This window comes from Ahaetulla prasina, chromosome 7 (genome assembly GCF_028640845.1).
Source record: "Ahaetulla prasina isolate Xishuangbanna chromosome 7, ASM2864084v1, whole genome shotgun sequence".
Classification (NCBI taxonomy): domain Eukaryota; kingdom Metazoa; phylum Chordata; class Lepidosauria; order Squamata; family Colubridae; genus Ahaetulla; species Ahaetulla prasina.
Window position 1 is genome coordinate 18,649,530 of NC_080545.1, and position 16,142 is coordinate 18,665,671.

At 37.5% G+C, this 16,142-nt stretch overlaps 1 protein-coding gene across 1 annotated transcript in view; it reads left to right on the forward strand.

The window, feature by feature from the left end:
• The window catches only part of TBC1D22A (TBC1 domain family member 22A), a 139,501-nt gene that overhangs the window by 30,415 nt on the left and 92,944 nt on the right, over positions 1-16,142 (forward strand). Inside the window, exons 5-8 of the mRNA XM_058190068.1 lie at positions 513-583; positions 5,197-5,325; positions 8,830-8,892; positions 11,693-11,807. Coding sequence (XP_058046051.1) covers positions 513-583; positions 5,197-5,325; positions 8,830-8,892; positions 11,693-11,807 — 378 coding nt within the window. The remainder of the gene's footprint in view (positions 1-512; positions 584-5,196; positions 5,326-8,829; positions 8,893-11,692; positions 11,808-16,142) is intronic.

Here is a 16,142-nt window from a genome sequence, read left to right on the forward strand (position 1 = left end):
CGTTCTGTGGGCGTGGCTTAGTGGGCGTGGCATGGGATGGCTTGGTGGGTGTGGCTTGGTGGGCCTAGCAGGGGAAGGATACTGTAAAATCTCCAAATCCTCCCCACTCCAGGGAAAGGTTACTGCAAAATCCCCATTTCTTTCCAATCAGCTGGGACTCGGGAGGCAGAGAATAGATGGGGGTGGGGCCAGTCAGAGGTGGTATTTACTGGTTGTCTGAACTACTCAAAATTTCTGTTACTGGTTCTCCAGAACTGGTCAGAACCTGCTGAAACCCACCTCTGAAGTGCAGGCATTAAAATCAACCCATGGGGCAACAAATAAACCAATCACAGAAATTCTTTGATTTACATTTCAAGAACCTTTTAATGGTAGGCATAGGAACTGATGTGTAACAATCAGAGTTTACACATAATTTTATAAGGAAATGTTTAAGGAAATGATCTTAACCCCTCAGTATTTTTTTTCAATTTCTTAATTAATTGCTTTTTTTCTTTCGGTTGGGCGAGTAGAAGAATTGCGGAAGCTGAGTTGGTCAGGAATTCCAAAACTTGTACGACCAATTACATGGAAGCTCCTGTCAGTAAGTACTTAAGGATTTTATGATGATGGTGTTGTTTGTCTGCCATATATAATTTTGCTTGAATCACAACTGTTAAATAGCATTACAAACAGTGTGGCCAAAGGAACGGTGTTCTTTTTCAGTTTCAAGAAAAGCTTCAACATGCTTTCAAAGTTCTGTTCTTCTGTCCTACAACAATAAAGACCATTACTGAAATCCTTATTGTGGTTATTCCCTGACTTTGCCTACCTCAGAAGGATAACAAAGCTCAATAAATAGACACAAAGTCAGTTGATCATCAACTGTCAAGTTCCTAAGACAGTGATGGCTAACCTTTTCTGGACTGAGTGCCCAAAATGTGCACATCCGAACCCCCAAAATGCAATGCATACGCAGCCCCGTGCACAGCCCCCGCACACACGCATGATCCCCTGCACGTGCCCCACCCCCTGTGCATGCATGTGTGGCCCCCCCAAGTGACTCATCCTGCATGCATGTGTGCACGGCCCCCCGTGCATGCGTGGCAGAGACCCGTCAACCAGCTGGCCAGCAGGAGGCGTGCGCGCATGCGTGGCAGAGCTGAACTGGGGTGACAATTCGTGTGTCCACAGAGAGGACGCTGCATGCCATCTGTGGCATGCGTGCCATAGGTTCGCCATCACAGTCCTAAGAGGCAGAGGAAGCTGGGACAATTTGCAAATTGCAGAGACAAATGGGATGTAAGAGAGAAATGCATGAGGGAATTGGAAGGACAATCAGGTCACTGTCTTATTTATATTCAGCTTGAGCAAAGAACATCCCAAGTCAAAACAGTAATGTGATTTATTTGGCCATGTATCTTCATCAAGAACCACAAGAGGCTGATAGAATATTATCAGTGAAACAGTGGTACTGAAGCTCTTACCCATGAATTGGCGTATTGAAGGGAAAGGTATAAAGAATAACGGAGGATCCAGAATTGATCTCTGACACCTGCCATAAGGGAAAACTCCTGAAGTTTTCCTCTCAGCTCGCTCAGCTACAGTTGTATCAGATGCCGTGAGAAGAAACAAGCCAACTTGGTTTGCTTTCCGATAGTGACTTCGTTTATTAGGTCTGCTACAAACCGGGTCTCAGTAAAAGTTGAAGTCTCTCTCTATAAAGACAGCGCTGAGAGCTTCTGCCTCTTAGCCCCCTTTTAAACATCCCGCGCTGCTCATGCCCCGCCCATGGCTGAACTGCTCTGTTGATTAGACGCCCGACTGCTCTCTCCCTCCTCGTCTGACAGCCTCAGCTGCCAAAGTAATTCACTTTGCAGACAAACCAGAAGATAGACAAGGGTTGAATCAGTATAAAGCTCCATTATTGATGCCAGAGATTAAAAAGTAGTACCTATTGTCATGTATGTATGAAATACTGCTGTCAAGTCCTAAAGAATCAACCTAGTGTGAGAATTTGGAACTTGGTCACCAAAGTAACATTTAGAACTTGAGAAAGTACTATTTCTATTAAATTTCACAAAATGCTGATTGATACGGATCATGAAGGCCATTGGAAGACAAACAGAAATCATTGTGACAAGGCAAATCTCACGAGAACTTCGGATTAAAAAAGGAAATAGAGATATAGTTCAGTATTGTAATCACAAAGAGGGATCCTGGAATGTTTTTTTCCCCAACAAGATCATACTTAAAGGAATCTGGGAGAGTCCCATTGGGTAATGAAATTTGAATGTCTTATAGCTCTCCTGATGTACAGTTGAATTCCTTGTTTGTAACAATAAACAAGGCTGCTGTATTGTTTTTGAAACTATAGTGATTCATGTTTGTGGGTAATGTATGTTATTTATAGTTTAAAAATAAAAGTTGGCTTGGTGTGTAGAATTTTGAAATTGTTGATCCAAAGAGACAGTGCCTGTGTTAATCTTAAAGAAGACATGTCTGCCCTAAGAAAAACATTTATATCCCATGGAGAGTTAAATTTACTATTGGAAATTAAATTGTTTTTAATGATACTAATAGTATCATGCATAAATGCAAACTGTTGACAAGAAGCGAAGTCTAGAATTTAATATTTAACCTTACATAAATCCATGCAAAAGGATATTCAATGTCAGATTTCATCTAAAATTATAATGCAAGCTAATATAATGTAAAAAATAGCTGGGAAATACTGTATCTCTATGTATGTATGTGCACACTTTTAACAAAAAATGCTTAGCTGGTGCTAGAAAATAGAAGCTGTGCAGATGCCGCTCCTCTAGCTATTTAATCTGACTGCCAGGGAGGTGTAAAGGATCAGATAATTTTTTTTTACATCCTGTTATTTAAATAGAGATTAAATAACAGCTTTTCTGATTTGGCCATAATGATAATTGAGCTTAATTTTGCCTGGACAGTTCAGGAGGTAAAAAAGAATGAACTGAATAACCAGAGAGTTGATTCCCACCCCTGCCTTAGTGTAGATCTTAATAGATTACAACTAACTTTTTCCTGAGGGGTTTGAAGTCAGCTTTCTTAAAATTAAGATATAGACAGTATTTAAGTATTGTAGGCTTAGTTTTATTATCCCTCACTGCCATACATGCTAATATGTGTGGTGTAGTTGTTAGGCATGGGATTAGTATTGGGGAGATCTAGTTTCAATTTGCAAAATGAAGCTATTAGCAAGCAAGACAAAATGTATTAGTTATTCTATTTTTAATAGCTGCCAAGATTAGCTGAAATTGTCCATTACTTCTGTGGCATAATATGAGTGTTTTATTTTTTTGGAAAGCGTAATCTATAATCTATATCTTTGAGTTAGTTGCATTAAGAATTTAAGCCGTACTTCACTGGATCAGGTCCCTGGCTTGTCTAGGCCAACTGTCTCTTCTTTTAGTGATCAACCAACCGCACAGGACAACTCACTAATCCTCCAGCAGATGGTCTTCAGAGACAGCCCCATTGCCATTGAAGCTAATAGCTATTCATCCTCATGATATCTGTAGATTGGTCCAATATTTTTTTTTGAAACCAGCCATCCTGGTAACAATTTCCCACTGGTGGTGGCAAATTCCAAAGTTTAATTATGTAGTGTATAAAAAAATATTTTCTTTTTATCTGCCCTAATTCTTCCAAGATCCAGTTGCGGGTTCCAGTACTTTTAGAAGGGGGAAATAGCTTCACATTGTGCATAATTTTGTAAATTTTTCTCCATTTCTGCTGAATCAATTTATTTTAGGAGAAAAAAAACTGGTAATTCTCGCTTGAGAACTTAAGAAGTGGGACTGGCAATTGTCTGTAAGCAATGCAGCTGTTAAGCGACACTCCATGTGACTATGATGGTCTTACAACCTCACTTCCATAGCAGTTGTTAAGGGAATTACCCACTGGTCATTAAGCAAGACATCCCATGACCATGGCTTGTGATTTTACCGTCAGCTTTTCCATTGACTTTGCTTGTCAGAAGCTGGCTGTGATGCGCAGAATGGTTATCACATAACTGCAGGAGGCTGCAACGGTTGTGAACGTGCCTGAATGTCAGCCACGCAGCCACAGAAATGCTCCGAGGACGAGTCATAAAGTTATTTTTACAGTGCCATCATTACTTTGAACGGTCACAAAACAGGGCAGTCGTCAAGCGAGGACTGCCTCTATTTGAATTTTGACTCGCATTCACCAACTCTCAGTAATTTAATGTATCATTCCTTATTAGGATTTCAGTTCATTTACGAACAAATGATGGCTATTATCTCATTTTCGTCCCTTGTTCTTTAACTTTAGCTTATGTACATAAGAAAATAAGCAGAAAATGGATGTTTAAGAATTCTGTGGAAGTAATGGAGCTCCGTATAGGGACGTTCTCTTCTTTTTCATGCTGAAAAATAAATTGGGCAATAAAGTAAATTAATCTTACTTTTTTCAATTATTTTGCACTGAGTGCACTGCCTTTTTTACATGGATATATTAACATCTATAAGACTGCAAGATGAAGATGAATCAGGCCATGTTCTTTGCTTATGCTTCAGGGATTGGCAATATGGTTCCTGTGATACACTTTTTATGGTTAATTTCAAGAGACTGTCTAAATTTGTGAGTTTTCAGAGTAATGATTCTGAAAAATTGTACACTTTGCAGACTCCCTAAGATTTCAATCATTTTTAAAATAATTTTCTTCTTTAACGATGTTGCCTGTGCCATTATGCAAAATCACATTAGGGTGTTTGGAAAGTTGCCAAAATCTGATTTACATTAATGCTGAATTTATTTGCAAGGAAAGTGTATCTTAGTTTATTTTAAAGTTTTAAAGATCAGATTTTTCTGTTCATATAATGTTTTTTTTATTTGCGTACCTTTTTAATTCGATTGAATTTAAATTCAGTTAGATGAAGTTTCCATCTGTTTGAAATTTAGTAGGTCTTATCCCTTTGAATATTTTCTAATGTGAATACTAAAATAAAAGTGTAAGTAGCAAATATAATTTGGGTCTCCACTGCAGTCATTGGCAAAATGGTTCAGTAAAATGCTGCTCAAAATTTCAAAGGTGAAAACCCCCAATTTACTTGGCTATTTTGCTGATTGAAATTAATTTGAAAATACCTGATACCATGATATTGATTTTTTCCCCTTGAATTAATGATTAACAACTGCCTTTTTTAACTTCTCAATTTTTAGGGTTATCTTCCTGCAAATACGGATAGGCGAGAAGGCACTTTGCAAAGAAAACGGAAAGAATACTTCGCTTTCGTTGAACAATATTATGATTCAAGAAACGAAGAAACTCACCAGGATACATACAGACAGGTAAAGGAATTGTTAAAATGACTCTAATGAGGGCAATTTCAGAAGTGTGTCCTGTAGCAAGACTATCCCTGTTATTTTTTTGTTACCGTAATATTATCCCAAACTGAATGGACATTTGAAATGCACACATTAAAAGTTGACTCAGCCTTCCATCCTTCCGAGGTGGGTAAAATGAGGACCCAAATTGTTGGGGGCAATATGCTGACTCTGTAAACAGCTTAGAGAGGGCTGTAAAGCACTGTGAAGTGGTATATATGTCTAAGTGCTATTGCTATCTGATCATAAGAAACAACTTAGGTTATGGTTTCTGTGATGACCCAGGACGTGGCACGAAAGCAACACAGCCAGAGAACCGGTATGAGTCCCTTTATTGGCACCAACTTTGCCCCCAACATCCTGTTTACTCTCTGGCCTGAAGAAAAGCTCTCCCACAAACCTGCAGCAGCTTTTGATTGCAGATACTTCAAACCAAACAGCTATAAGCAGAATGACCTCAATCAATCACTCCAGCAGGGCAAGATAATGAGTCAGTAATTCCAGCAAGACAAGATAAGCAGACAGAAGTACAGCACTAATTCAAACAGTCAGGAGGAATGCCAGGAATGCAGGCCACAACTCTCATCATTGATTCAGCGTTTGTTCCCGACTAAAACCCCTCCCAGCTACCTCTCCTTTAAACTCCATCCCCAGGTGTGCCTTGTCAAGGGAATCGGGGCTCTCTCCTTCCTTGTAAGCCATGCAACCCACGTTCTGTTCTGCGTTCTTCCCTGCACGCCCTAGGATGAGGAGGGGGTGAGCCTTGGTCTTCATTGGAACCCCCTCTCCCTTGTTCTACCTCTCCCCTGCTCTGCCTGGCCTGACTTTGCCCTTCCCCAGTTTCCTCTACAGCCAATGGAGCTACTTTCCCGCTCTCTGTCACCTGTTCATCTTCCGTCTCAGATTCAGACTCCGATGGGGGCATGTCAGTTTCCCATAGGTCCTGGTTGTCGGAGTCCTGGCTTGGTTTATAGACAGCTGCAACTTTTTTTGAGTTTGCCTACCCAATTATGGAAAGTAGCCTTCCTTGTATTGCACATAATCTAATATGGTCCTTCACCTGATACAACTGCCTAAACTCTAAACTACTTACGCTGTTCATTTCCGTATATTGCATCCTTCTATTCCTAATACACAGATCATATTCAGTTTCTTCAGTCTTCAGGTCCTTCCTTCTGGAAAAAAGCTTTTGGTGTTTATAGAATAGAATAGAATAGAATTCTTTATTGGCCAAGTGTGATTAGACACACAAGGGATTTGTCTTGGTGCATATGCTGTCAGTGTACATAAAAGGAAAGATACATTCATCAAGAATCATAAGGTACAACACTTACTGATAGTCATAGGGAAACAGTCAATATAAATCTTAAGGATACCAGCAACAAGGTTACAATCATACAGTCATAAGTGGGAGGAGATGGGTGATAGGAATGATGAGAAGATTAATAGTAATGCAGACTTAGTAACTAGTTTGACAGTGTTGAGGGAATTATTTATTTAGCAGAGTGATGACGTTCGGGAAAAAACTGTTCTTGTGCCTAGTTGTTCTGGTGTGCAGTGCTCTATAGCATCGTTTTGAGGGTAGGAGTTGAAACAGTTTATGTCCAGGATGCGAGGGGTCTCTCAATATTTTCACAGCTGCCTTTTTGACTCGTGCAGTATACAGGTCCTCAATGGAAGGCAGGTTGGTAGCAATTGTTTTTTCTGCAGTTCTAATCATCCTCTGAAGTCTGTGTCTGTCTTGTTGGGTTGCAGAATCAAACCAGACATTTATAGAGGTGCAGATGACAGGCTCAATAATTCCTCTGTAAAACTGGATCAGCAGCTCCTTGGGCAGTTTGAGCTTTCTGAGTTGGCGCAGAAAGAACATTTTTTGTTGTGCTTTTTTGATGACTTTTTGATGTTAGCTGTCCATTTTAGATCTTGCGATATGGTAGAACCTAGAAATTTGAAGGTCTCTACTGTTGATACTGTGTTGCTAGTATTGTAAGAGGTGGAAGTATGGAAGGGTTTCTCCTAAAGTCCACCACCATTTCTACGGTTTGAGTGTGTTGAGGTTAGGGTTAGGCTTAGCTTTTCTCCTAGGCTTTAAAATCCTGGCATTTGGTATCGATATGAGGATGTGATATTGTTTCTCATGTAAATCAGGAAAGGAACTGATTTTGTAGGACTTTTATGAGACCAGCTTTAGCACACCAATTTTTTTTCTTTTCCCCTCTTTTTCAATTTGTGGCTAACTTCAGAAATAAATATACTGTAACTCATGATATAAAATGGTTAATTGGATTTTGGTTTTTTTTTCCCTAGGTATTTTATGTAAAATTGGGTCAGTCTTCCAATCATTCTATTTCTTCTCTACTTTGTTTCCTTTTGCTTCTCTTTTAATATTAAACTACCTAAAGAGTTGGGGACCCTGAAAATTGAATTGAATGAAGAAAAAAAATAAGTAATTTCCAAATCTTATAGCTTCAGAAAGAATTTTTCTTTGTGACTGTAGCTGTGGGATCTCTCCACATATCAGAAACTGTTCCAACATTGTATAAAACACATATATTTGGTTTGCCCATGAACTAAGCAAGACAGGTTTCCGCTATTAATAAATCTATTAAATAAATTAAATCTCACAAGAGCACTCTGCTTTTGGTTCTGTTCATTGCTGAGGAAGATAAATATTTTTTTCAGGACAGTCTGAAAGTAAGGTCTTTCTGTCACAGATTATCCATGAAAGCCCTTAAAAGATACCTTGGAAAAACCGCTGTGTTAGATCAAAGCTGGAATACTTGTCATTACCTTCAGAAAGTTGCTGAAGTTCAGCTTCTGATTCCTCATCATTGAATTTATCCAGCGGTTTACTGAAGCTATGGGATTGTAGTCCACCAACTTTTAGAGGTTATAAGATTCACTAATGTGATTATATGTCAGTTGTATACAATGAATTAAAAAATAAATATAATTTCCTCCTCTTCATTTGGAAGGAATTCCTCTCTTCTGGAAAGCTAGTATATTGTTTGTGAAATAATTGAAAAATATCTTCATCACCAAAGGTTGCTGTATAAATCATCTGCATAAATTGTTTCCTGTGTCTTATTGTTTGTCTTCATTTTGGGGGTGCTTGTGTAACTGATGGTTTTTATTCTATTAACTGATTAAAGAAAAGATCAAGGATGTCATGCGTTTAGCGTGGTTCAAGGATGATTAAACAGTATGCAATAACAGATGACACCCTATCTTGTACCTGCGGAAGGATTTGGCATGCAGAGAATTTTTAAACAGAAAATAATATATAAGCTGCCACTCATTATACTGAATAATTGTAAGTTTATATTATAAAGCTTTCTAAAAGATAAGGCTCTTAGGAAGCTAAAGATGAGGTACTTTTTTTTTTGAAAAGTAAAACCTGCAAACACATCTGACTTGAAACTGCTTGTATATTTTGAAGGTTTCTGAATTTAAATGCTTCTGTTACAGATTCATATAGATATTCCTCGCATGAGTCCAGAAGCTTTAATTCTTCAGTCCAAAGTAACAGAGGCAAGTATAACCCTATGGTTCTCCAACTTGTGTTTGGATATATAATAAGTTAGAATATATCACTCGCATATGCTATGTTGAAAAAAGGTATTTCCTTTATAAGCAATGCTTATTGGATATATATGGTTTGCCAATCTTAATACAATGGTATTGTTTAGTTAAAAACTAAGGAAAGTTCAATCATGCAGCTGGGCTTCCAGATAGACAATATACCACAGAAGTGACTATATCCCCTCAAGTTTTGTAAATATTTTAAGTACATCTTCTCATGTGACAATGCTGAAGAAATGACACTTGGCTACAATATAAAGTAGTGAGTGTACAGCTTGTATAACAGTGTAAATGTGCTGTCCCCTCAAAATAATGCAACATACAGCCATTACTGTCTAAACGGGTGGCAACAAAAGTGAGTACTGACAGGCTAACCCCCCACCCCTTCAACGTCTGCAGCAATGCTGGCAGCACTCATATGTCTATTTCCCAAAGCCAACCTCTGGATATGACGCTGAGCACGGGCACTCAACTTTTTCGGTCAACCATGGCGAGGCCTGTTCTGAGTGGAACCTGTCCTGTTAAACCGCTGTATGGTCTTGTCCACCGTGCTGCAGCTCAGTTTTAGAGTCTTGGCAATCTTCTTATAGCCGAGGGCTAGGCCACTTTTATGTAGAGCAACAATTCATTTTTTCAGATCCTCAGGGAGTTCATTGCCATGAGGTGCCATGTTGAACTTCCAGTGACCAGTATGAGAGAGTGAAAGCAATAACACCAAATTTAACACACCTGCTCCCCCTTCACACCTGAGACCTTGTACCACTAACGAGTCACATGACATCAGGGAGGGAAAACTTGGGCCCCATTTGGACATTATCACTTAGGGGTGTACTCACCTCTGTTGCCAGCAGTTAAGACATTAATGGCTCTGTTGCGTTATTTTGAGGGGACAGCACATTTACACTGTTATACAAGCTGTATACTCACTACTTTACATTGTAGCCAAGTGTCATTTCTTCATTGTTGTCACGTAAAAAGATATACTTAAATATTTACAAAAATGTGAGGGGGTGTACTCACTTCTGTGATATATAAGGGGCGTGCATAAGAGCACCAGCGGCACTACTGTTCCTGTCCTAATGTTCCCTTTGGTTGTATTCATTTTGTGTGTTTATTTCATGCTTATACTTACATATATTGTTTAGTATGTGTTTGACAAAATAAATAACTAAAATACATAAATAAATAAAATAAAATAAAATAAAATACTGTATGTCTATCTGGAAGCCCAGATGCATATCTCATGAAACTGAACTCTTGGCTTCATTGTCACCCTACCTTCCAGAATCCTAGAAAAAGAGTGGGTACAGTTAATTTGGAGAGAAGATAAATGCTTATTCTCATCCCAATACTCCCATTACTGATGATGTATCCAGCATGAACAAATCCAGAATCTTTAAAGGGGACTTGAAGCTACTTCTTCCATTTTCCCTAATTGGTCCACTACCAACCGCCCTTTTTTTGCTCATTCAGCTGCATTTTCCCATCACTTCTGAAGTCTTTTAGTGTATACCAAGCATTTCCTTAGCTCAGTCTACTACATTGCCCTAATGATATTCACAAGAAATGAATAATCTCAGATTATAGGGCAGGGGGAAAGGATCTGCAATTATACAGTAAGCTTTGGAGAGAAATAAGCTATTCTACTCTCCCTTGATATTAATCCTATATTGTAAAACCTTTAGAGCCTTGATGTTAATCCTATAACATAATACATCTTAATGATCTCAATATGTAAAGTCTGTACTATGTTAATTAGACTAATAAGTATACATGAAAGCTAGAGAGCATGAACTTCCCAAAATATCTACATAAAAAAAGAATCATTTACAGCAGCCCTTGATTTGAAATATTTCTCCATAATTGGGCATATCAGAGTGTCCGTATTACAGCTACAAAGATTGTTTACAAGATTTATGGGACTTGATAGCTCTGATAAAGGAATATCAATATATTCATTTATGTATGTGAATATACTTTATGGACATTGATTTTTTTTTTAAAAAACATGTATTTTACTTCAAGCTACTTAATTCTTACTGCTTTATATTTGTTACTTTAATATTCTCTAGAAAGGCTGGAATTAGCTGATTTCATTGCTGTTATCTTTTTTTTCAAATTCAGCAAATATTTATATATGGAATCTCCATAAAAGTACAATGTGTAATGGCTAATTCAGTTTTGTTAGCTGAACACTGTATAATAACGCTATTTAAATTCTGTTATAAATGTTACTATTTTCCAAGAGCTAGGCATGCTTCTTGCATTTTTATTGTAATGTGTTTAACAACTTCACCAATATCTTGGTGCTAATTTGGTTTTCTGAGTATGCACTGAGACCTCAAGTAGGCTGCTTGAGATTCCTCACCCATCATCTAACTGTTTATTTTCTATTTTTACTTAATATTATATTTATATCCTACTTTTTGTTCATACAAATATACAAGGTGGCTTCTAATAATTAAGAAATTGCAAATTAGGATATATATAACAAAAATATAATTAAAATCAAAATTAAATCTTGTATCGTTAAAATCAGTTAAAGGGTTGGTGAAAGAGACACATTTTTAATGCCTTTCTTCTGAGTATCAAAACTTGGTAGCCAATTATATCTTCTTAGAGGTGGTTTCCATTGCATAAGAGCCTCATAGGAAGAGCCATCTTCCACATATCCAGTACATGAATTTCAGACATATGTGCCTTCTGCTATAACTATATTTTTGTTCCTTATATCCCCCCCCCCTTCCAGATTTTTGAAAGAATTTTGTTCATCTGGGCAATACGCCATCCAGCCAGTGGATATGTTCAGGGCATTAATGACCTCGTGACTCCTTTCTTTGTTGTCTTCACTAGCGAATATACAGGTAAAAATTCATGTTATTGTATACATTGTTTTAATCTGATATTATATTGTTGTCTTGTGCTCCTTGACATTTATATTTTTGAAAATGCACAGTGTATAAAGAATAACCAATTAGTTAAATTTTAAAATTTTATTTTATTTTGTTTTTTAAAAGAATCCCATCTTAAGTTATTTTTATAAATAGCTCAAGATTGTGAACATACCTAATATTCCTTCCTCCTCCTATGTTCTCCACAGAAACAACCGTGTGAGGTGAGTTGGGCTGAGAGGGAATGACTGGCCCAGTCACCCAGCTGACTTTCATGACTAAGGCGGGACTAGAACTCATAGTCTCCTGGTTTCTAGCCTGGCACCTTAATCACTAGACCAAACAAATTGAAAGTTGTTTTTTTTTAGTAAGAATACATTTGATGGATTCTAACATCCATACTTAGGGTGTATTTAAATCTTTGTACTCAGCTCCTCTTCATCTTATAACTCAATTTGCTTTCTATGCCTCATCAACAATTTAGATTGATTTTGTTTGATTAAGGACAGATTACCCTTGAATGCATGAAAATCTGTCCATTTACTGATTCTATCTATTGTTTCAGTGCATGGACAGTCTTCCCCCACTCGTCCCCCCCCCCAAACTGAGCAGCTAATGAGAATTACTGCAGCTTGTTCTCCTAATAATCTCTTAAGTAGGAAAGGGGGCTACTCTAGAGAGTGTTTATAGTTTCTGCCTTTTACTCCCTGATTTGACAGATAATGAAAATGATGTTAATGAGCCTAGAACAGTAGGGTCTGTGCTGGTGTACTTTAGAGTTGTTAATTGAAATAACTTCAAATGAGATGTGATTAGAGGATTGATATTCCATGTTAAATAGACCATTTAATTAATATAGTAAATATGTTGGTCTTAAGTACTTTACCATCAATTTACATTGCAAATCCTTAGCGAGTTGCCTGTATTTTCTGAAATGTTCTCTCTACAGATAAGAAAATAACTGTCTAATGTCCACTTGTAGTAACTGGTCATAGTATCAGTGAAAGGCTGTCACTATGTCACCTTTAGAATGGAAGATACTGCTACGTTACACTAATGGAAAGATTCTTATTGTGATACTTGATTATATAACTACTTTTTCTCTTCATTATCTTCTGTTTATTATGCCTTGCCATAAGTTGTCCAGGATGGAAGCAATAATAGATGTTCTGGTTAGCCCAATGGAGAAGAAACTGAATCTAGTCATCTTGACTGAGTAAACTAATGGCACTAATTACTGAATGCTAAATTGAAAAGCTAGAAGTAAGACTGGAACTCGGTATGATGCTTCTTCATTTCATGACTGGGAAATCCAGACCAGCTACTTGTGAAAGTTCTTGCATTGTATATTTTTTTGAATAAATAAAAGTAATAGCAGTGAGCTACATACCTTATTCTGTCAGGACAGGACCTCATGCAGTTCACTATGGAAGGGTGGACATTCTGCTTCACTAAGTGTTAATTTAGTGTAGAAGTAGCTCTGCTGTAAATTTAAGGTTGTTGGTTTTTTTTTTTTTTTAAATTACCTTCTAGATCTGCCATTGCATATAAAAATTACCATATTTTTCATCCAAAAAGAGTGTGAAAATCTGGGTGCGTCTTATATTCTGAATGTAGCCCCACCCTGCTTCTCAAACGGAGGTTTCAGAGGGTGAAAGAAGCTTCAGAAAAGAAGCTCCCAAACAGAGCTTCAGAAAAAAAAAGCCCCAAACAGAGCTTCAGAAATAAAGCCCCCAAATATAGCTTCAGAAAAGAAGCTCCCAAACAGAGCTTCAGAGGCTTTTTTTCTGAAGTTCTGTTTTGGAGGCTTTCAGATTAGAAAAAGGTTTTTTCTGAAACAGAGTTTCAGAGGCAGAAAAAAAAGTAAAAAAAAAAAAAAGTAAGGCACAGAGCTCACAGCCAAGGAACCTGTTGTTAAAATTCACCTCGGGGGGGTGGGGTATTCCGAGAGGCCAATCCACCTGCCAATCAACTTTTATCTTATTTTCCTCCCCAAAAACTAAGCTGCGTCTTATACTCTGGTGCATCATATACTCTGAAAAATACGGTAGCTACCGTATTTGTGGAGCATCAGTATTGTTCTGTTTCAATTAGCCATCAATTTGAAGAGTTTTGTTTGGAAGGAGTGCTAATAAAAACTTCTGGAATAGGAATTTAGTGCTGTTGTGGGGAGTGTTGAGGTTAATTGGGTTCTTCCTTTCATTGTGCGAGTTATTAATTTTAGAGGCCAAACAGGTTCCCTAGTAGGGCAGGGTCTAATTGACATTAGTTTAAATAATTGTGAAGAATCCTTTAAGTACAGCTTGGAATTGTTGATTGCATCACATATTTTAGTGAAAGGGAACACCTTCCTTTGTAGCAGTTATTTTTATTTCTGCTTTTTAATGTAGAGTGAAATTTGGTGCAGTGGTTAAGGTATCGGATTAGAAACCAGGAGAGTGTGAATTCTAGTCCTTGACACAAAGCCAGCTGGTGACTCTCTCTCACCCTAGGAGCGGGCCAATGGCAGCCACTTCTGCAAATAGCTTTGCCAAGAAAATTGCAGGAACTCGTCCAAGCAGTCTCCAATAATCTGATTTGACTGAATGAAAAAACAACAACAATTCAATTTAATATTTGATTTGCTGTAGACAAATAAGGCTAAGAAGTTTCTGTCAAATTCTATTGGTTTAAAAATGGACGGTCGCTTGAACTAACAACCTTTGTAGAACTTCCACATTTATGGAATAAAAATGTAGGTCCACCCACAATTTTTTTTTTCATTTATATCCCACCCTTCTCCGAAGACTCAGGGCGGCTTACATTGTATAAGGCAATAGTCTCATCCTATTTGTATATTTATATACAAAGTCAACTTATTGCCCCCCCCAACAATCTAGGTCCTCGTTTTACCTACCTTATAAAGGATGGAAGGCTGAGTCAACCTTGGGCCTGTAATTGCAGGCAACTGTGTTTAATAACAGGCTTCTTACAGCCTGAGCCACACCGCGGCCCATTATTAACTCCCTTCCTGTTATACCCGCTTTTCCAGTGCCCTCAGAGTTGACTTTTTGCCCTAATTTCTTCTGCAGCTAATTCTGGTTAACTTATTTTAACTATTGATTAATTTTTATTGCTGATGGGTTATTTGGGGAATATAGTTGCTGAAAACAAATTTGAATTCTTAAATCTTCGTTTTAAGTCACTTTTTGCCATTTTTATTGCACTTACTCTTTTTTTTAAGCTTTTCAGTATTCTACAATCTATTATCATGTTCATAATACAGGTAGTCCTCGACTTACAACAATTCATTTAATCACCATTTATAGTTACGACGTCACTGAAAAAAATTACGAACATTTTCACACTTGCAACCATTGCAACATCCCTATGATCATGTGATCAAAATTCAGACTTTTGGCAACTGATTCATACTTACGACCATTGCAGCGTCCTGGGGGGGGTGTCACGTGATCCCCTTTTTCAACCTTCTGACAAGCAAAGTCAATGGAGAAGCCAGATTCACTTGACAACCATTAATTAATTAATTAATTAAGGAACTGAAGTGATTCACTTAATAATTGTGTCAAGAAAGGTAATAAAATGGGGAAAAATTCACTTAACAAATGTCTCACTTAGCGACAGAAATTTTGGACTCAACTGTGGTTGTAAGTCGAGGTCTACCTGTATTTTTGCTTGGAAAAATCATTTGAGAGAAGACTTTATTTGTGTCTAAATCATCTACAGTAATTCACTTCTTTTATTCACTTTGTATATATTACCTGATCCAGATCTCTTCTATCTTGCTAATAAATTGTTAATATCTGAATAATCCCTACTTGTATTTTGGTAAGATTTTTAAAATCATGTTCATACGATTTATACACTCGCCTCATAATACTGCCCTAATATCTCACCTAACATTCTTGCTGATATTTCATTTATCTTATTTTCTTGAAAAAAGTTTCGATGCCTAAGTCTAGAGTTAGACTTAGTTGTTGCTTTGCTGCTGCATTGTATAGCATCACACTGTAAGGATTAAAAAGCCAATTGTAACTAAATGGCAAATCTCTTCTCATTTAAATGTAATAATCATAGAACATAGAACAGTAAAATTGGAAGGGATCTTGGAGATCATCTAGTCCAGGGGTCTCCAACCGTGGCAACTTTAAGACTTGTGGACTTCAACTCCCAGAATCCCTAGCTGAAGTCCACAAGTCTTAAAGTTGCCAAGGTTGGAGACCCCTGTTCTAGTCCTATACCATTTCAAACAAAGCAGCTGATCTGATACAGGTTTCAATTTGTTGCAGAAATTTGAAAAGGTATCCA